Source organism: Psittacula echo (genome assembly GCF_963264785.1).
Source record: "Psittacula echo genome assembly, chromosome: 3".
Lineage (NCBI taxonomy): Eukaryota > Metazoa > Chordata > Aves > Psittaciformes > Psittacidae > Psittacula > Psittacula echo.
The window spans coordinates 46,505,023-46,526,698 of NC_137736.1; the positions used below are offsets into that span (position 1 = coordinate 46,505,023).

General features: G+C 42.6%; 2 protein-coding genes across 4 annotated transcripts in view; one reads left to right on the forward strand and one right to left on the reverse strand.

Moving 5' to 3' along the window:
- Positions 1–6,824, forward strand: part of MAP3K15 (mitogen-activated protein kinase kinase kinase 15) — a gene marked incomplete at both ends in the record, with an annotated part of 87,446 nt that extends 80,622 nt beyond the window's left edge. Inside the window, 8 exons of the mRNA XM_080612354.1 lie at positions 227–401; positions 2,391–2,576; positions 2,898–3,003; positions 4,218–4,428; positions 5,311–5,423; positions 5,931–6,028; positions 6,150–6,226; positions 6,707–6,824. Coding sequence (XP_080468480.1) covers positions 227–401; positions 2,391–2,576; positions 2,898–3,003; positions 4,218–4,428; positions 5,311–5,423; positions 5,931–6,028; positions 6,150–6,226; positions 6,707–6,824 — 1,084 coding nt within the window. The remainder of the gene's footprint in view (positions 1–226; positions 402–2,390; positions 2,577–2,897; positions 3,004–4,217; positions 4,429–5,310; positions 5,424–5,930; positions 6,029–6,149; positions 6,227–6,706) is intronic.
- A 307-nt stretch (positions 6,825–7,131) lies between these two features.
- Positions 7,132–19,697, reverse strand: PDHA1 (pyruvate dehydrogenase E1 subunit alpha 1). 3 transcript variants are annotated; one of them, XM_080612533.1, is made up of 11 exons: positions 19,548–19,697; positions 16,377–16,445; positions 14,668–14,841; positions 13,846–13,972; positions 11,958–12,049; positions 10,932–11,024; positions 10,355–10,510; positions 10,076–10,147; positions 9,258–9,325; positions 8,371–8,479; positions 7,132–7,799 (listed from the first exon to the last, which is right to left on the reverse strand). In XM_080612533.1, the coding sequence occupies exons 1-11, from the start codon at positions 19,626–19,628 to the stop codon at positions 7,635–7,637; spliced, it is 1,206 nt and encodes a 401-aa protein (XP_080468659.1). In that variant the 5' UTR covers positions 19,629–19,697; the 3' UTR covers positions 7,132–7,634. The 3 variants fall into 3 exon arrangements, 2 of the variants coding, with proteins under 2 accessions (XP_080468659.1, XP_080468660.1); XR_013956378.1 differs by having other exon boundaries at positions 7,759–7,799; positions 8,371–8,921; XM_080612534.1 differs by lacking the exons at positions 11,958–12,049; positions 13,846–13,972.
- Between the last annotated feature and the right edge of the window lie 1,979 nt (positions 19,698–21,676).

Genomic DNA, 21,676 nt, shown 5'->3' on the forward strand with positions numbered 1-21,676 from the left:
AGCAGGATGATATCAGCCTCGTGCTTTTGGGTTCAGTGGGGTTTATGCCAGCTGAGGATCTGAGTCATCTTCTGTCTCAGACTTAGTATTTAACAGTCTGATCAATCCTGTGCTGCAGTTTAACTCATGCTTTAACCTGCAAAGTATCCCTTCTGGCTTCTGACAGTACAGCTGTTGTTGCTAATGCTGTCTTTCTCGTGTTCGTGTCACCTGGTTGCTGACACAGTGCACCTGATGAGGGCTCACCCTCAGAGGACAGGAGCGCCTCTCCTTCCATTGAGGACAAGGATTCTGGTCTGTTTCTGCTGAGGAAGGACAGTGAACGCCGAGCAATCCTGTATAAAATCCTTAAGGAAGAACAGAATAAAGTTGCTTCCAATTTGCAGGACTGTATTGCACAGGTAATTTCAGTTCAGCTCTCCTTTTCCCATGTCAAAAGAAAGATGACATGCCAGGCAGCAGTACTCCTTTTCTGGAAATTAACAAATGAAGGTGCTTGGATTGTTCCTTCTCAGTACCTTTCATCCCTCAGACCTGTAACTGTCTGGGCTCTGGGGTTTATTTCCTGAGGAAGAGGTTTGGACCATTTGATATGGAGTCGTGAGGCTGGTGGGTTGGGTGGTTTTGATGTTGTGGTTTTAGTTGGCTTTTAAAGGACAGAGAAATGGAACACCAGGTAGTAATTGGTATGATTTGCTTCAAGGATAGATAACTGATTAATGGTTTTTAATTCGAAGCATATGTAAACTAGGTGCTAAGGATACTCCATGAAGCTTTAAAAAGCTAAGGTAGATTTTCTGCAGCAGGAAGGGTTGAATGGGAAGGTTTAGTGACTGTGAAGAATAACAAGAGCAATCCTGTGTTCATTTAACTCATGCCTAAGCAATGCCACACACCAGAAACAGAGTTGAGTGCTTAGCTTTTTCTTCTTAATGTCTGCTTCTAACAGTAGAAGTACCTGTTCTTGGCAAAGCTGTGGTTTTTCACCTGGATGGCATTCACATGAAGGGGACCCTGCTGATTCTTCTTGCAGTACTCCTGGCCAGCTGTTGGTCCTGGCACAAAGACACTTGCAGCACAGCTCCCAAGAGTACTGCTGCTCCTTGGGTGAGCCTGGCATGGGCAGCCTGCTCCATACAGCACAGCACAGGGGTTTGCTTCTCCCCTGTGACTTGCTTCCACCACGAACTGCCTCAGAGTGCAGAGCAGCTTGTCCCTGACAGGAGGGCTCCTTGTAAGGCTCTACAGGCCCAAGAGGAAAGCCCACAAACTCAGGCTGGGGAAGCAATTGATGTAAATTTCTGCCCTGAGCTTAAACTGCAGAATAGCTTATAGTCTGACAGAGGACTAAAATTCATACATGAGATCTTAGAAATAACCAGGGCTCTCAATAATTTCCAAAGGCATGTAGTGACAGGACAAGGGGAAATGGTTTCAAGCTGACAGAGTGGAGATTTAGATACTAGGAAAAAATGCCTGCCTGTGAGGGTGGTGAAGCACTGCCACAGGCTGCCCAGAGAAGCTGTGGCTGCCCCATCCCTGACAGTGTTCAAGACCAGGTTGCATGGGGCTTTGAGCAACCAGGTCTAGTGGAAGGTGTCCCTGCCCATGGCAGGGGGGTTGGAACTTGATGATGTTTAAGGTCTCTTCCAACCCAAACCAGTCTGTGATTCTGTGATTATTTAGTAACAGCAAGTCCTACGTTAGTCTCCAGCTGTTTTACAGCACTGCTGTAATAATTTATTTTCCATGATTTATGTAATGCTTCTCCCTTTACCTTTTAATTATATAGGCTGTTGTTCTTAGAGGCACTTGGATGACTTTAACTGTGGGGGTTGTGGACTGGAAATCACAGAATACAGTCAAGTTCTATCACTCCGTAATCTTAGACCTTTTTCTGACTTACAATAAATACATATGTAAACATAATTATTGGCCTAAAGAAATCAAATGTCTGCATAATTAAATATAAGTCCAGGTCCAGCTTATTGAAAGGATAGCATCTAAAAAATTGGCATCTCTTACAGACTCGTCTGTTTTTATGGAGTAGAGCTGCCCTCTCCAGTGTGTTGCAGAAATGTGTAGGTGTTGTCTGGAACCTCTTTCCTTTGTGACAGCCATGGTGCCAGCAGACTTTTGGTTTTGGTTTTGTTTTTTTTTTTTTTTTTTTTAATAGGAATTACTATTTACAAAAAAAAAAAAAAAAATCAGTTAGAAAAAGGTAGAAAAAAAAGGCTTTGCAGAAACAAAGGTTCTGTGATTTCTGTGTGTCAGTGTGAAGCATACACAGGCAAAGCTAGAAACTGTAATCCTAAAATTATTATTGCTGCTAAAAGGATGTTTAATGACTCTGGGTTTTCCATGATATACGTTTGTTATCTTTTCTCCAGAGCTCCGAAGAACTGCAACTTTCAGTGGCCCACATCAAGCAAATTATTGGGATTTTAAGAGACTTCATACGCTCTCCTGAGCAAAGAGTGATGGCTTCTACCATATCCAAGCTGAAAATGGATTTGGACTTTGACAGCACTTCCATCAATCAGATTCATCTGGTGCTGTTTGGATTTCAGGATGCGGTAAGTTCCATGCCCAGTGCAGGGGTAGAGAGTCTCTTCCTGGATAGAGCTCAACCCAGGAGTTTGCAGCTTCCCCTGTCTTCCTAGCTCCTCTTCCTCATTCTACTGTGAAGGGGCTTGAATGTCACAGTCTGGGCACTGTTTGAAAGCTCCAGCCTAAAACTGTCAAAACTGTTAGTTAAACTTTCAAAGGTTGGGAGGGTTTTAGTGGCTCAGGCAGTTGAGATTATAAAACTTCATGTGGCTATTGAAAAACATGATTCTCTTTCCTCAGGTGTAAGCGAATGTTGTTTGCCACTACTTTTACTCCTTTATTTATAGGTGAACAAAGTATTAAGAAATCACTTAATAAGGCCCCACTGGATGTTTGCAATGGATAACATAATTCGCCGTGCAGTCCAAGCAGCAGTCACTATACTTATCCCAGGTAAATCAAAGCAGCTGAAAATAATCTTTAAAGCAAAAAGATGGCTGTTTGCATATCAAAGAGTTGCAGCAAATGTAACAGTTTAGATGTTTAATCTGTCAGCATGCCATTAACTGCATCCCATGTGCTACTACATCAAAAGTACAGGGTCAGAATGTCATACAGAAAGAAGCGTTGATCAGGAGAACTAATGCTATACTTGGGGTACAAAAGCACATAATGATAACATAGTTATCTAACTAGTGGTTCTGCATCACCAATGTGGTCCAACCATGACCAAAGAAGGCAAACTAAATTCAGTCCAAGCTGGAACTTTTGAAGGAAGAGAGAAAATGACTCTGTACAACATTGTAATGACATCCAAGGTGGGTGATACTGCCCAGGTTTGGTTATGTATTCTGAAAACTGATTACTGAGCTGTAGAACAGATGCAGAAAAGGGAGGGCACTAATATAAGGAGGAATGTAGTCTTGGCCTTCAGATGGATAGTAATAAAAATCATCACCACCTGAGGGAGGAGGAGGATAACTGATGAAGAAGTATCCAGGACTAAGTGTGAGTTGGAAATCTGCAAGTAGCTTTGTAATTAAGTCTTGAAGTGCTGGGTACACTTTCCAGTATGAGAATGTTTGGAGAGCACTTAGCAAGGGTGAGCCCTTTCAGTTCAAAGTTGCTATTGTTTTTAAGCCAAATATGCAACATTTTTTAGGGCTTTGCTTGTAGAAGAAAAATGGCAGCCATTCTTTGGTGGGAAGGGTGGCCACCTGCAACAAGTGCTGAGAGAACTGGGATTAGAATTGCTACCTGGAGAAGAGGAAGGCTTTGTAAACAGTTTTGATCCAGGGCGATCAAAAGGAGATTAGGAGAATGATGATGCTTTGAAAGCAGTCTTTGAAGGGTTTCTCATTAGCACATTTAGTTTCTTATTATTCATTTAATCACAGATGTATTTGTCCCCTCTACAGCTGTAATCTACAGCTACCTACCTCTACTGGTATGCTACAGCTAAGCTATTACATTGTCACCCATTTTAGAATTGATGCTGGAGAACCTGTGATCCAGCTTGCATAAAGCTTTGCTACTCCCCTGCTCAGTATTGCAGTAAAGCACAAGGTGTAGTCTACTTCCTCAGCTGAAGTGCCCCAATAACAAGCTGCAACACCTCTGAAGAGAGACCTGTCCAAAGAAATTCTCTTACCTGCTTTCTTTACCAGAGCTTCGAGCTCACTTTGAGCCAGCATCAGAAACTGAAGGTGGGGAAAAAGACGGAGACGAAGCAGAGGACGGTTTCCAGCCCACTGAACAAAACAGGACTGATGATCCCACCACCACATCAGGAGTCAGCATCCTTAGTTCTGTGGTGTCCCATGAGGCTCAGCAGCAGCTTAGCCTGGAGCTGGGCAGACTTAAACAAGAGACCTTAAGGTAATGCTCCTGTAAAGGCTGCGGATTTATTTTCAGGCAGTCTTTGAGAAACTCTCAGATGTTGCTTTCTACAGTGACATGCACATAGCAAACATCAATACTGCTCAACTACCACTGCTGCCTCAAGGTGAAGCAGGCCTTCCAGGAACACAAAGGGATTCAGAATACATTGGCAGTACCAGTAGAACAACTCAACAGCCTTCAGTATTGAATTATTGTTTCTGTGTAATTAATTGTTTAATTGCAGAATGTCATGTTGTATTTCTACTGTTAAGTAAGTGATGAGGCTTGTGCAACTGTGTGGTTTCCTTCCTGCTCCCTTGGCTCCTTTGACACCCCCTGATGCCATGGCACTGCTCTCTGAGCTGTCACTGCAAGGAAAGGCCAGAGCAGCACCATCCTGGCCCACAGGGCAGGCTACCCACTGATGAGCACAAGCAGAGCTCAGCAGAGCCCTTGTCCTGTTTCTCATGGGTTACTGCATTTGTAGGCTGCTGCCAGTGTGTTAAGAGCTTACAGTCTTGTTCTCCTTCACGGATGTGATGTAAATCTGTGATCGGAACGCTCCTGGTAAAACATCACTCTTTACATTGTTCAGCAGTAAACTGCAGTATAAAGGCAGCTCTGCCCAGGGAGGATGCAAAACAGTTGGAATAGAATTTACAAGCAACTTACTAAATTCTGCAAAGATGAAGGACTTAAAGTGCCATGGATAAGCAAGTCTCAGACAACAAACAAATATCTGTAAGCTACAAAATATGCTACTTAAGACAGTATCTCTCAAGTGTCTCTCTCCTTTGGTAGTCATTAAAAACGATAAATGTTTTTTTCAGCTAGATTGACTCAGTATGGTTGTATTTGATCTCTCTTGTATGCTAACAGCCTTTTGGAAAACCTCGTTCAGAAGGAGAAAGAGTATCAGAACCTCTTACAACAATCTCTGGAGCAAAAAACTCAGGAATTACACTTGCTTCGATTAAAACTTAAACCTGAAGGTTATGAGGAGATACTGCACACTTTGACAGGTGCACACTAATATATTTTTTTAAAGGATAGGGTGTTGGGGTTGTTCAGCCTAAAGGCAGCTCTGGGAGGCCTTAGAGCAGCCTTCCAGTACCTAAAGGAGGCCTATGAGGAAAGCTGGAGACGGACTTTTTAACAAGGGCATGCAGTGATAGAACAACGGAGAATGGCTTTAAACTGAAAGAGGGAAGATTTACATTACACGCTATGAGGGTGGTGAGACACTGGAACAGGTTGCTCAAGGAATATGCTCCACACCTGGCAGTGTTCAAGGCCAGGTTGGGAGGGGCATGAACAACCTGGTCTTGTGGAAGGTGTCCTTGCCCATAGCAGGGAGTTAAAACTAGATGATCTTCAAGGGCCCTTCCAACCCAAACCATTCTATGATAAAGGACACTTTAAGCTTCAGTAGTCTGAAAGTGACCACTATAGCCCTGGTTTTGGGATGCATTAACCTTTACGTTTGTTTTCTGTTAAAGACTCCAACTGGTCTACGGCACCTTTTAGAGCGAATGCAGACCCTGAGCTCATGAACTGGCTGAAACAACAAGGAGCAGACTTGCATGCCATTAAAAGGGTAAAAAAAAAAAAAAAAAAAAAAGGCAAAACCCCCCCCTTTAAAAAAAGATCACTGTAGTCAGTATTAGCAGTTGGCTTCAACACGGGAATGTTAATTTAGGAATAAATTTGCCTTTTAGTTTGCTGAAGAAGATTATACGCTAAGTGCTGTCCTTAACGATATCACTAAGGATGACCTGCGCTACCTTCAGCTGCGGTAAGAAAGTATTTCTTAGTTCCCTGGTGAGACTGTAATTGAAGTAGATTGTAAAAAATTTTTTCAGAAGTTCAGTTATTGAAATAATCACTGACCAGTCAGTGTCAAGTGCTGCGAATTTCATCTTGGCTTTGTCGTTGAAGTTTTTCACAGATGCAGTGAAACAACTGCACCTCCAGTGCTCCAAGCTATCTAACTTTTGGCATTTGTCAAAGTTGGGAGCTATTCCTGCACCCTTCAGGATGATGTAATCACAGGGATCACTTGTGCCTGCTCCTTGACTCAAGTCCTTTCATCATCATTCTGTCAGTCAGCCCCTGGCTGACCCGGAAGAGATTTAGCTGCCACCTCAGGGAAGTGTGTAGTGTTTCCTGTGTAGTGTCATAAGCAGTACAGCCGTGGGATTTCTAGGTTTTACTTCTTGTTAACTTTAAAGATGAGAAAATTCTCCATAATGGTTCTCCATTCTCCTTCATACAGGGGTGGTCTTCTCTGCAGAATTTGGAATGCAATATTAAACCACCGACAAACATCTGGCAAGACCTCTGAGCAGGTGGTTCATGCTTCAGAAGAACATGACATGGGAATAAACAAATGAAAACTGCATTCCCTACATTTAGATTATTAGATGTATATATACATGTCTATACAGTGGCCTTGCAGGTTTTGCACAGTGATGTAGCTTGTTTGACCTTCAGTGACTAGTACAGCTTTTAAGTCAGTGTCAATGCACATAAATTATTTCTGACAGAGTAATGCAGAAGTCAAATGCTTATCACTGTAACCTAAAGCATTAGCTGAGGAAAAAGACCCACCTTTTCTGCAAACTGGGTACCACACACCTGAATTGGCTTTAGCATTGTGAAAACTCTGAACTTTTAACATGTTACAGCTCTGGCGGTTGGAGCAGGGAGGGGATGTGCCAGAGCTCATGGCACCTTTTCCCACATGCCTGTATAAAACTTTTGTATTAAAGCTGCTTTCAAGGAACTCCTAAGAAAAGCCTGGTGCAATGTCTTCATTTATTAATGTTCCTGCAGCAAAACCACAGCATCTAAAGGGCATTTCTGGTGGTTTTGGGAGGAAAATGGTTCATCAAGACACAAAGCAAATACACTACTAGTTAAGTGGTGCTGAAGTTTAAATTTTTTTTTTTTTTAACTGTACATAACAGAACAATCCAAAGACAAGCCAACAAAGCAGATACAAAGCGATGTCAGTAAGCTGCTGCTTTAACTTCTTCTGAAACAACATTCACCATGTTTAACAAAATCCAAACTGAGATGGATTTCCCCACACATTTCCTCTTTTGAAAGAGCTTTTAAATAAGCTTAAGGGTTGTTTCTGAGTCATTTAAGTTCCTGTAAATACATTCAGTTATGAATAAATTATGACAGTAGAAAGTCCTTTAGCTGGCAGACTTGTAGCTTATCCACTGGTTTGGGCCCCGTACTTCAAAGGGTGGCTCGTTGAAGTAGATGTGGTGACAGAGTTCTTCCAGTGGTGGCTCCGGGTCAGTGGTAGCAAACTGAGCTGCTTCCTCAATCTCCTTCCTTACTGCCACATCAATATCCTAAACCAAGAATGGATGCCGATTAGAAGACAGTTCAGAAAAAGCATCTTAATTCTGAATTTAAACACAATGATTAAGTGTTGGTCAGAACTAGCGTTAATGCTGTTTACAAACATAGATGAAAAACCTGTGAGAAACCCCTCCCTGATAAACTGCAGCTTTTTGTCCCTTTTGGACAGTACCTATACCTTACTGCCAGAGGAACATGACCCCACTGATCTTCTACAGCTTCTGTTCTGATTCTGCGAACCACTGAGAGGGTCAGTGTCAATTTGGGGGTTTTATTATACACAGCTGATGAAGGTATTTATAACATTTACTTAGAGGACTCCTGGCTCCTTCATGAGGATTCTTCACTGTTGATGATTTCTCTTTCAGACTTTTACCCCCTTCCTAGGTAGTTGAGAATGCCTCAGTAATTTTGACTTCTGCATCTTACATATGGTAAGAGCTGTACTTGAAAAATAATCACCCATGCACACAGCCTTCTTAAGCCCCCACATGTGCTTTTCACAGCTCATTAGCATGCAAATCCTCCAGAGCTTGCTTATATGGCAACTAAAAGCCATACCTTTAATTCTTCAATGCTAGCCAGGTTATTGTTGACCATTCTGTCCTTCAGCAAAGTAATGGGATCACTTTTGCTTCTCACTTCTTGAATTTCTTCCCTAGTGCGATAGCTAGGAGCAAGACAGAGACATGAACTGCTTCAGAAGTGTCCTTGACCAGAGGCAAGGTTCTGGATGCAGCTCACTCTTAGAAAGGTGTGAACAAAGAATTGTCAGGAATGCAATGAAAATACAGTGAAGTTCATCACTCAGAGGGTGGCACAGCTACATCTAGAACACTCCTTAGATCTGTAAGTGGCAACCGAGCTAATGTAGCTCCAGAAATAAATGTAACGTAGGCAGGGGAAAGGGAGCAATCCCAGCCTGAGGCAGTTCCCATGAGGCGCTGCATTTCCTCCTTCCCGTCACACCTTGGGTGATGATGACAGATGATGAAACTAGATGACTTGCTGCATGCTTCCAATTCACTACAAGTTTCCAAAGCACCGGGATGCACCTCTACTTCATTCAGATATGTCAGTTGGTACAATGCCCGAGTCTTCTTGACATCTGCCTGTTTGTGTTGTTAAGAAGTGTTCTACTTTACTTTACTTGACTGGACAATCCAAACTGTTCCTGCAATTTTAGCACACTGGGCTATAAATAAAAACCTTGGAAAAGCATGATGCTTTTCAGTCAAAGCTTACTTAGAATACATTATAAAGTCACACTGAAAGCAGGATACATTAATAGAAAGCACAAAAGTTTGACTTTGTGCTCATAGTCGTCTATAGCAGTTTCATCATAACCTTTATCTGAGCTTCATAACAGATGGAATCTAAGAGTTTCAGGATTTTGACCATCACTACTTGGTTGTTTCAGTGAATGCCAAGGAAGAACATCCCAGTACCTTATTCCAGGGTCACTCATACTATGGCCATGGTAACGGTAGGTCTGTAACTCCATCACAATAGGACCCTTAAAAAGAAAAAAAACAAACCGGCACAGAGCATGTTACCACCTTAAAGGACCAATATGTGGCTACAGCAGCAAGTATTTGCTATAGGTGAAATGCACCACGATTGTAACTCAGTGTTTTTCTCCATTTAATTTTCACAATACTACCACAACTAGTAAAATATAGCTTCACTCTTTTTAAATGAAAGCATAGGTTGATATTGTGAGCTTTTATTCTCACATTCTTACTGAGCAGCATTAAATAACTTCTTCCCTCCCAGTGTCCTTCCACCATTAGTCAGCCTATTTCAAAATGCCAATTGTTTCACTGCAAGGTTAGAACTCACAGAACCTTATTCTTCTGCACAAACCCTTTTCTTTTTCTGTTGTACATTCCCAGGGCAAACATTATTTCACCAAATATTAAAAAAACTGCAAACCTGGTGTATTGTACTTGGGTGACAGACACTAATGCTGATTCACATGCTAATGCTGATTTACATCTGTGTAAATATGGAGTATCAGTATGTTCCTTCATGCTTCCCCTAATTCATCTCTTCAGACAAAAACTGCCTGACAGCCAGGACACCTTTCATAACAAAATTTAACTGGAGTAGAATTGGGGAAAAAGATGCCAGAGCATTGGGATAGAGACATCTATTTTAAATGTTTGATACCACTTGTATGCCGCTCAATAAGGAACTTTTTAATGCACCTGTAATATGGCTAAGAATTTCACATATGGAAAAGGAATGACGATTACAGACTTACTTTGCCAGATCTGCAGTGCTCGGCTGCAAACTTTGTTGCTTCTCGAACACAGAGAATATCCATGCCATCCACCTGAAAACAGAAACTACATGTTGAGGCAAAAAAATGCCAAACCCCAAACTTCTAATTTCAGCACTTCCACAAGCAGAACATGAATTCAGTTGCAAATTTTCCTATATTTAAAAAAATACTTATAAATTTGTGTATGAATACATACATGTGTGCATGCCCATTCTCCCCCACAAAAAAACCCAAAACAACAACAGTGTCTGTACTCACCCTGAGACCTGGAATGAAGTCCCCTCTTCTATAGTAGTCAGTACTGGCTGCCGCTCTTTCAACTGAAGTTCCCATTCCATACCGGTTATTCTCACAGACAAAAATACAAGGCAACTTCCACAAGGCAGCCATGTTGAATGTTTCAAATATCTGGCCCTGAAAGAAAAAGAACAAGTTGCATCTAGACAGGGAGCTCAGCTTTCAGGCACCAAATCTGCAAGGTGCAAGTTCACCTCCATGAAGTCTGTCTCAGTGCACAACACTTCACAACAAAAGCCCTAAGAAAAGCTGCAGTTAGCTGTAGAACTGAGGGTGTGCATATACCCTTCTCTCTCTAGGATTGCTTTTTCTGTATCAGTTGTCTCTTTTTAGTGAAGTATCCTCTCAGCAGAAAGCCCAACAATCAGAGCAGAAGCTCCAAGTCAGATACTGCCTGGGCTGCAGCACTAGCTAGGTAGGGCAAGAGGTCCTCCCCACTACTTGGTGGAAAGGCAGAGCTCACAGTTCACAGAACAAAAACAGATCACCCGCAGCCACTCTCCTCCCCACCACACCGCACCAAAGAAAGCTGATTTACCTGATTGGCTGCACCATCCCCATATAACGCCATGCAGATTTCATTTTTACCAAAGTATTTACAGGCCAGCGCAATCCCAGCTCCAAGAGGAACCTACCACAGGGTACAGGAAAAAAACACCATTTTACAGCAATGTTTAAAGGAGTTGGAGATAGGCAGCTTGTGACTTCTGAAGAGACATTTACACTATCAGAGATTCACTCAAAAAACACGTAGGTACCAACTCACTCCCCATTTGTGCCAATCTCTATTACAGCTAAAATTCACACATTGCTTACTTACATATCAATCATAGAATCATAGAATAGTTAGGGTTGGAAAGCACCTTAAGATCATCTAGTTCCAACTCCCCTGCCATGGGCAGGGACACCTCACACTAAACCATGTCACCCAAGGCCTCATCCAACCTGGCCTTGAACACCGCCAGGGATGGAGCATTCACATCCTTGGGCAACCCATTCCAGTGCCTCACCACCCTCACAGTAAACAATTCCTTCCTTATATCTAATCTAAACTTCCCCTGTTTAAGTTTGAACCCGTTACCCCTTGTCCTATCACTACAGTCCCTAGTGAAGAGTCCCTCCCCAGCATCCTTATAGCCCCCCTTTCAGATACTGGAAGGCTGCTATGAGGTCTCCATGCAGCCTTCTCTTCTCCAGGCTGAACGGCCCCAACTTTCTCAGCCTATCTTCATCCAGGAGGTGCTCCAGTCCTCTGATCAGCCTCGTGGCCCTCCTCTGGACTTGTTGCAACATTTCCATGTCCTTTTTATGCTGAGGACACTAGAACTGCACACAATACTCCAAGTGAGGTCTCACAAGAGCAGAGTAGAGGGGCAGGATCACCTCCTTCGATCAATGTGATACATCTTTGCTACAGATTATTCTGTTTTGCTCACTGTTTAGTAAAGACATCACAAATTCAATAGCCTCAGAGCAATGGCAGCTCATACCACAAATATTGAAACACTGGTAGAGGACAGGAGCCACATTCAACTTGTGCTTTGAAGCAGAAGTCATTATATACCTGAGCACCAACAATTCCATTTCCACCATAGAAGTTTTTGGTATACATATGCATTGATCCTCCTTTTCCCTTCGCACATCCTCCTTTTCGCCCTGTAACATGAATAACAAGCAATGTACTTCTCCAAAGGAAAAATCCAACGCAAATGGGAATACCTAATTCAATTCCTAAAGGTACTAACAGTAAGACCATGTTGTTGTCATTACATCTATGTGAGGTTAAGAAAGAACAGCCATTCCCCGAAGTGTTTACACTTAAATACATCACAAAACAAATAAGAAAAGAGGGTGAAAGAGAACAATAAAGGAAACCTAATTCAGGAAATACAGAATGAGATTAGAAGAAATTTTACAAGAAACCAAGAAGTTTCAGTGCTCTACCTATACACAAGAACTTTCTGATAAATGGGGGGAGTGGTGGTTGAGGGGTGGCGTTTACTAGCCAACATGGTCCCTACTTCTCATAAATGTAATCTGTAAAAAGAAGGATATCCAGCCCTTCCTGCTTTTCACTTGTGCAACAAAGGTGTGAACACTATTCCAAATTAGTTGCAATAACCTACACTTGTCTTCTCAGTGACAGAACCAGAAGTAAAAAATTACAGATAGGACATTCAAAAAAAGAAAAAAAAAAAAACCCAAACCAAAAACCTACCAAAGCAAAGCCACCCCAAAACCTACCTAACCAACAGCTCTTCTTACCACCCCAGGATAAACATCAAAAAGTCACCCAGGCCAGCATTTTTCAAGCTGCAGTTTGAAAAGAGGTAGGGCTCCATGAAGCACTACAGCAAACTATATGAGCTGATCTAAGAACACAGAACTTCTCTTCTGCCCACTCCATCACTTTTTCTAATCTGCTTTGCTACAAGCTGCAGCAGCTTCTATTTTATTCCTGATAAGCACAGCTTGGTTGGTTGGGTTTTTTGCCTTAGCCTTGGTGTTTATTTCAGAAGCTGACTCCTAGATCTCTCTCTGGAATTTGTTCTTCTCTTTCTTACTTAATAGCAGATCGTTTTTATTATCTTTCTCATACCTTTCTCATACCTTTATGAATTGGTTTAATGTGAGCTTTTATGGAACTTGCCATAGCATTCCTTTGCTACGGCCAAAATTAAAAAAGAAAGTCTAATTTTAACCTGTTACTAACATACATTCCTAACACATCCATTCTTAGTATGTACACCTCTTCCCTACCTCCAAAACATGCTTTCCTATATTAATGTTTCAAGCATGCAAATTCTCAGATCAAGTCTTTATTACACCAATGACTCATTAAGGCCCTCAAACTCCTTGTTTCTTTTCCACTTCTGGCATCTGTTCACTCTTAAGAGTTCAGCAGGCTGATCCCCTCTTCCCTGCTCCACCTGCAACTCTGCTGTGAACAGACTATCTATCCTTTCTGCAACATCTGACATCTGTGCAGATTACCATTTAATATTCTTGTTACAGTCAAGTTTTCCCAACCCATTAAGTTTATCATTACAGGCCATCGTTTACCAGTCTTTCTAAAACTTCAGCAGTGTAATTCTGAAAATCCTAGTCTCTCTCCTAGGGCAGGTAATGCCCTGTCCTGTTGAGAACTGCCACAAGCAAGTTCCATTTAAATAAGCTGCTGCAACACAATAAATACAGCATATGCTATCAAGAGAAATTCTCTGAGTTTGTGCTTTTGAAGTGGAAGCACTTAAATGTTCCTTATGACTTAAGTGTTGTAGCAAAACATGGCTGCATCACAACATTGTAAAATTGATTTTTTCTGCTATGTCACTAAACTGCTTTTGATGCCTCAGTAGACATTGTGCATCAACATCACTTTGGATTGTACTAAAAAATTCTGCCACAAGTACAGCAGCATGTGAATCCTCCTCATTTTACTCAGCACAAACCTGTAAGTTCAGTGAGAATTTCTCGAATAGGCACTCCTCGTGTATAGGTAAAGCCATGAGCCCTGTAAGCTGTTATCAGGTGGTCTGTAGGCTTTATAGCAGCTTCAATCCCTACGCAGCAAGCCTCCTGTTATATAGAAAAAGTCAATTTAGCAGTGAAGAAAGCAAACATCCACAGCTAGCAGTGTGACAAATCACTCCTCCCCATACATCAAACCAGGAAGAGTTCTAATACAGGAGACCTCCTTAAATGCTAACGGGTGGCAGGCCTCGAGCTGTAACACCCTTGAGCTCTGAATTCCAACCTGATGGTGACTCACAAAAACAGACAGGAAGGGAACTCGGCCTGTAAAAATCTACAGACTTTTTCTACACCCATCTCCCAAATGAAGCATCTAAACAGCTGCAATTCAAAAATGTCAGGTGGGAATGGGCAGACAGCAAAGTTTCACTTTATTCACGAAATTCCTACTCCTGGCTGTTGTTTTACAGTGGCCACATGATCTAGGCAACATTGCTTGAAGACAAGGATGTGAGCTTCCAAATGCACTGAATTTACTATGCTGCAGTTGCTTATTCCTCTCATTCAGCTGATCTTCAGATGCACCTTGCCTTCTCTCCCTTCCTATTGCTATCCCAAGTTTCAGGCATTCCCTTGTGTGCCAAGACATTGTTTTTAAAGAAACAATGAACTACCTCATGGATCCAACTACTACTTCAGACACTGCACATCTAGATTTACTCTCCACTCTAGTCAAATCCCTACATTAAGTAAGGTAAGACAATAAAAAATCCCTGGGGGAAAAAAAAAAATAATCTTACCTGGCCATCATATAAGTGGCAGAAGCCACGAATAATCTTCTGCTTGTACAGCTGGTCAGCCTTCAGCTCCATGCGTCGGATGGTCTGCATTGTCTTGTAGTACTGGAGCCCCTCCTCTCGAGTCATCACTGTGGTGGTACTGGGGCCTTCTTCTAGGCGATGAAGGTCACATTTCTGCAAAGTTGAACACATAATTATTTCTTGAAAGTAATTCCTCCTATTTATGAGTATCACATAGTTTTTATAATGTCCTATTTTCAAATTCAGTGTAATACACTTTAAAAAAAGAAAGCCAGCAAAACTTAAATTCATAGGTCAAAATAAGCATAGGGTTTGTGTGCTATTTCCAAATTTAGGGAAATAAAAACTTTACTTCTACTAAAGGCAGATTTCCACTCACAAAATGAAGTCTCATAGATCCTACTGTCAGTAGATGAACTACAGTCCTCACAAAACTTGGGAAAGGCACGTTTTCATAGTTGTTGCAGGCTAAATACTTGGTAAGAGCTACAGAAGCTTAGTGAAGACATGATATAGTTTCCTTTGTGGTCAGTTTGTAAGATCTGGCTCTAAGACTTGGACCTCATCTCTTCTACCACCACCTGTACCAAGCAGCAATAAACCTCTGCTGCACCAGCCATCCTGCCAGTCAAACCACCACGTGTACAGCACAACTTCACAACTTCCAAACAACGGACTGCACTGAGGGAGGGCTTACTTTAGGTACCTATACAGAAAAAATGAAATTAAAAAGAACTAAAAAGCAGTCAAGCTCGGTGGAACAAATCAAACAAATTACTCCATCCATGCGATTAAAGGAACAAAACACTGCTATACTGGATAAAACCAGCTTATATTAAAGCAAATGCCTCACCAGAGCAAACCCACTGGCACCTAGATGAACTGGATATAACACATGGGCACATCACTCAAGAACGCTACTTAAAAAATTTAGGAGTCTATATAGGTTCAAACATTAAACCTTATATCTACTCAGAAAAGACTTCTCATATTAACTTATTTTCCCTCCCTCCCACCTGTGCAATAATTTCAGTACTTTACAGGCAGAGAAATTGAGCAGATCGAAGGAAAACCAAGTAATTTCTTTCAGATTTTCTTTTATTAATTCCTGAATGACAAGCCAGCACAAAAGCTACTACTGCCAATAGAAGCATCACTTTTTTCTACAAACTAGCCACAGCAGAAGCTGACAGAATAAAACGAACATACTTTTCAAACAGCACCAAGTTAATTATTAAAAGGGTGCCATAATATTTCCTCAAAAATCCATACAGACCTCAATCAGCTGCACATCTGGGATGCAACACCCACGATTCCATAAATAAAAGGGAGATGGAAAGAAGGGTAGGCAGCAAACATCAGCTATTTGTTCTAAAACAAGTAGAGAAACATTAATATTCTTCCCTTAGAAGAGAAAAGGTTCTCAGGCACCTTTGTGACTCCACGCTCACAGCTGCATTGAACTATCACAGCTGCAAAGTACCACATTCTTAAGAAACAAGTAATGTTACTACATACAGCAAAGCAAGGCACCTCCAGCTGCATTTAGAAATGAAGTCAGGCAGCAAGGGGTTTGGTCTGGAAATTCAAACAGTAGTTTTCTAATTGAAAAAGGAGCCAAGTCCATCATGTTAGGATCTACAACACACACAATCACAATGACAGTATTAAGTGTTCAGCTTCTTTACCTTAATTTCAAATGTAGCTTCATTTGCAAAGTCTGCATAGTTACGTGATGCCACCATCACTCGAGAGGCCTTAAAAACAAAACCAGAAAAACAAGAAAAAAACAAAACATGAACAATATTTAAATATATTTATCATGCAAAACCATGCAAATTCTCAAATAATTTCTAACAGTACTCCCAAACTGAAATATCTTGGGAATTAAACTCACCAGATCTAAACTAAAACCAGTTAAGTTTCAAAAGACTGTGAAGATCATCAAATCCACAAAAATAATTACTTTTCCCTTCACATGCCAGATCGCTTACATGAGTAGAGACAACCAACGCAGATTTTGATGGCTTCTCGGCGCTGACTGGAACTTTGTCTCAACAGAATAAAGAATTATTTGGAAAAACAAATCACTCCCACCCCTTCCCCCCCTGCAGATTTCTAGAGTATGAACTACTCTTACTCTTTGTTTTCAACAAGAACAGAGGTTAGGGGGATGCAAGGCAGTGACAATGAAGGGGAATATTGTTTCAGTGGGTAAGAGTAGGGCCACTACTTAAAAATTATATAGAAACATAAAAGGAGGAGACATGAAATGCAGAGCAACATAAAGGGTGACATAGTAGCGGGGAGGTACAAAGGATGCTTAAAAGTCTATTACTGTTCTGTTCTAAAGAATGAACACAGGTTACTGACTTATGAACATCTGGTATTTCTAAATTACTTCAGTATGTTTCACTGCAGCATTGCACAGGATGTTCATCTGTCTGTGCCTGCACTGTGACCACAGCATAAAGAATGCACTACACCTTCAGCAGCAAAAACTGTATTGCTCATGGAGTTACACATAATTTTCAGTAGCTTCTTGGATGCGATTCACACACATTAAACTGAAGGTTGATTATTGTGAAATTTTGAGAATGTCCAGGTCAGTTTCCAAAAAAAGGTCTGACCGATAGGTATGAGGCTTGGAAAAAAGCCAAGAGACATTTCTCAATCCCTCTTGGTTACCTATTCTGTTGCATATTTGATTTAGCCGTCACAACCACCCCATTGTCAGATTAAGCATTTAGAGTTTTAAATTTATACCAAGTTTCTACACTGTTTACCCCAATGTGTCAGTATTATCAGTGAAGAAAATCTCTTTTACTTCTAGAGCTGGAAGTAAATCAAGAGTTTGGGATTCCCAGAACCACAGAATGGCTGGGGTTGGAAGGAACCTCTATAGGTCAGCCAGAACCCCCTTGCCCTGAATACGACATAAAAGCAACACTGAGGAGTCTCTACAAAAGTTCTAAATATATGGCCAGTGCACATATCAAAACCAAACCTTTTTAAGACTGACTTAGGCCTTACCTCACTAACAGCTCCCTAGGTTAGCAGCATTTGGAAGAAAGAGGGGAAAAAAAAGACTTTTAGAGCCATAGTTCCAACAGACACAGGAAGATCTGGTAAAACTGCTCTCATGTTTGATTCTCACAAATCCAGTCACCTACCTGCTTTTCCACAAGAACTTAATGCTCAGGTGAGCTACTTCAGAACAGAGATGCAGCAACAGACTTGCTCTCCATGGCAAAAAGTGAGCTGACTTCCAATTACCAAATAGTACTCTTTCACACTGACTGGATCATGACAACTTTTTTTTTCAGCGGGGTTAATTTTTCCTCATGGCCATAGTCATTATAATGGAATAAGGAGCATGAAGAGTTAGAAGTATGATTTTTTCAACACAAGAGTTAAACCACAGGAAATGACTCACTAATGAAAAAACAAACCAATCAAACAAAATATGGGGGAAAAAAAAAAATCAGGAAGATATGAAAAACGAATGTTGCTCGAGCACAGAAAGGTGAAGCAGCTCAAAAGGTCAGATAGATGAATTTCAAATGGAACAAGAAGAGTATGTTTACTCCCTGTTTAGGATCTGATCTGTGCTGACAGTCAAAATACATATAAATAAATAAAAGCCAAGAGGTCAGAAAAGCGTTCCAGAAACAAATCAAAACATGTTATACAGATACAAAAATACAAATAGCAAAGAGATCACAGGGCACTGTTCCCATAAAAGTCAGTCAGAGAAATTCTCTAAGACTCAATTTGGAGTTTTAGAAAGCAGGCATTCTTTATTGCAGCACTGGGCTCACATGCCAATCATTTCGCAAAGGTGAGTGCACCAAATACTTGCCGACAGTGGCTATATGTTTAGCATGCTCATGCATATTCATAGATTTCCTGGGAACTAATTATAATATTTGCATCCTAATTACTCATGCACTTTCTTGCTGAGAGGGGTGTCTTTGGTGGTCGTCCATAGTCTTCCTCACTGTGTTTACTGAATGACCTCAGTGCTTGTGCATGCTTGCAAAGTCCTAGTCAGCAGCCAGTATGTCCTTGCTTCTGTTCTGTTCCAGTCTCGCTCCACGCTGGGCACCGTTCTGTTATCTTGAAGACTAGCATCCTTGGTCTTACTTACTTACTGTCTTCCTAAGTTGCTATCAGTCCCATGATGTTCCTTCCCCCATTAGCCGAACTTTCCTTTCTATCTATGTGTTAGTAAGTTAGAATAGTCTGGTTTATTCTACTATGTTAAAGGCACACACACTATCATTAGCGGTCTAAGGTTAAGCAAATGCTGATAGAGAGGCCCTGGGCAGGGTAGCCCGTCCTCTGCCCTCCTGTAACACCACCAGCCGCGCCTCCAGGGCCCCGGCTGCCACAAATTGTTACGTCGGGAAGAAGCGACGGCCCTGTGCGGATCCCTGTGCCCCACACGCGTTTATTGGATACACCGATCAAGCCAGCTCCTGCATGCAGCAACCATTTTATTTTACACACAGTACAGAGTAAAAAAAAAAAAAAAAAAAAAAAAAAAGGCACAAATCCAAACCAAATTATATGCATTTTTTAAAATTCTTTTATCCGCTTTAATTTTAGCTGTTACACCCGAGCTATTTTGCAAGGGCAGACCCACGGCCTCGCCGCGGAAGCCGCGCCTATCGGCCATGCCCCGTCCTCGTCGTGCCCCAGCACGACCCACACCTAACGCCCACTAACGGCAGAGCCAGCACCGGCCTCCCGCTCCCCGGGCCTTGCCCAGCCCCTATGCAGAGGGGCGCGCGGCAGCGCCCGCTGGGGCCGTCGGCCTCCAGCGTTGCGGCCGCGCAGCTAATGACTAAACTCACCGGTTTTTTGGCGGCGGCAGCAGCAGCAGCCGCCGGACTCTGCAGCACCCGGGAAAGCACGGCCAACAACATCTTGCGCATGGAGCGGGGACAGCCAACAGTACCTTAACGCTGTCCCCGTCCCCGAATCTCCTTCAGCCGTCCGCCCCGCCCCCGGCCGCGCACTTCCTGAAGGGGCTGCCGGGACTCGCTCCCCAGCGTGCCTCCTCCGCGGCGCGCATGTGCGGAGCTCAGCTGCGGCGGCGGCGAAGGAAAGGAAGAGAGGGGAGCGGAGCGCAAGAGGTATGGTGACGCTTCGCCTGGTATCGGGCTGGGCGAGGATCTCTCCCCTCTCGGGAGCCCTGGGTGACGGCTTTGGCGAGTGTGTGAGCCGGCCGTTAAATGTGGAAAAGACCTAATTTGTTCAGAGGCCGTGGAGTCTAGACACCTTACCTGGATTCATGCTGATCCTGGCCAGCTTGACACGAAAACCGGATATGTCATTGCTGCCCCAGCCGGGTTGCCATGGCTTGGGGCTGTGACACAGATATTTCCTGCTCTGATACGTATCAGTTGGTCCTTGTGAGAGCATTCTCTGACTGGTTTTTATATGCATAAAGTAACCGAAGTGTTGAAACGCTTCCTTTTAATTTAAGAGATATCCATCCCCTGGGAAATACACCAGAAAGTCAAAATGTAACTAAATGTTGAAAAGTGCTCTCATTGTACCTGATGTGCTGATCTCTCCAGCCAGTCTCCCTTGTTGGCTTGCTAGCAGCTTAAGAGGCTCACACTGAGGTTCCCCATTGGGTTGCAGTGGAGTGCCCAGAACAGGTTAATTGCTCGTGTTACAGTCCTGGCCCCATGCCTGACTGTGGGTTTCTGCCCCTGCTCTGCTTCCCTGAGCAGTGCTGACACCAGTACCTGCACAAGTGCACCTGAACACAACAGATCCAGCTGAAAGGTAGTGCCTCTACTTTCCCTTCCCGCCACCAAAAAAAACAACAACAAAACACAAAAAACCCACAAAAACCCCACAAAACCCCAAACCAACAAAACAAAATCAAAATACAGCAGAAAGTAAACTCTGTTCTCCTGTTGGCATCACAAATGCTTGTGTCTGGTGAGTCCTGAGGGTTGCACAGAGCTCAGAGCATTTGCAGCTCAAGTGGCAAATGTTTAAGGCATAACTGGCACTGAAAATTTGTTCCTCAGACTACATCTGCAGCCTCCCTCCGGTAGGACAGAAAGCGGGCAACTCATTTCCAAAACACAGCTTCATTTGGATCCCCACTGCAGCATTCACCTCCTTCATTAGCTGTCCACCTGTTCTGTTACACAGGACACTAGAAGCCGATGTGATTTCTTCCTCATATTATCAATAATGCAAAGTAGGTGGCCATCACTGTAGACAGATGTTATGAAGAATCATAGAGAACCACAGTTGCTGAGCAATTTGGGTTAGAAAGAACCTTAAAATCATCTAGTTCCAAGCCCCTGCCATGGGCAGACACACCTCCCAGTAGACCAGGTTGCTTCCAAAGCCGCGTCCCACCTGATCTTGAACACTGCCAGAGATGGGGCAGCCTATTCCAGTGCCTCCCCACCCTCACAGTAAAGAACTTCTTTTTAGTATCTAATTGAAATCTCCCCTCCTTTTCCTAGGCTATCTTTAGTCTGCAGCACTTTCCCACTTGGAAGGCAAGCACAGACTTGCTGGAGATGTTCTACAGGCAAGGAGTGGCTCTGCAGCTAGAGAAAGCATTATTTGGAAGGTCTGTGTGGGGCTTTCCCCAGTGCTGCCAAGGTACAGCAAGAGCCCCAGAGGTCCCAGGCCATTTCTGAGCAGTGTTACCATCATTGTCTGGAAGTTTACAACCTTCACTTTTATAAATCAATTTTATGGATTTATCAATCAGTATTGCACAGTCCTGGAGCGACTACTGATGGATTCATGTGCACTGATGGTGTTCATGCACACACCAGTTATATTGGTGTGACTCATGAAGCGTAAATGCTTTTAGTGTTCTGCTGGCCCGCTCAAGTTTATAGCAAGGCCAAATGGCACCTGGGATGGGACAACTCCTGCTATCTGCAAGATTCTCTTCTCTCTGCCAGCTCCCAGTGTTGTTTCTTCCCTGTCATTTTGA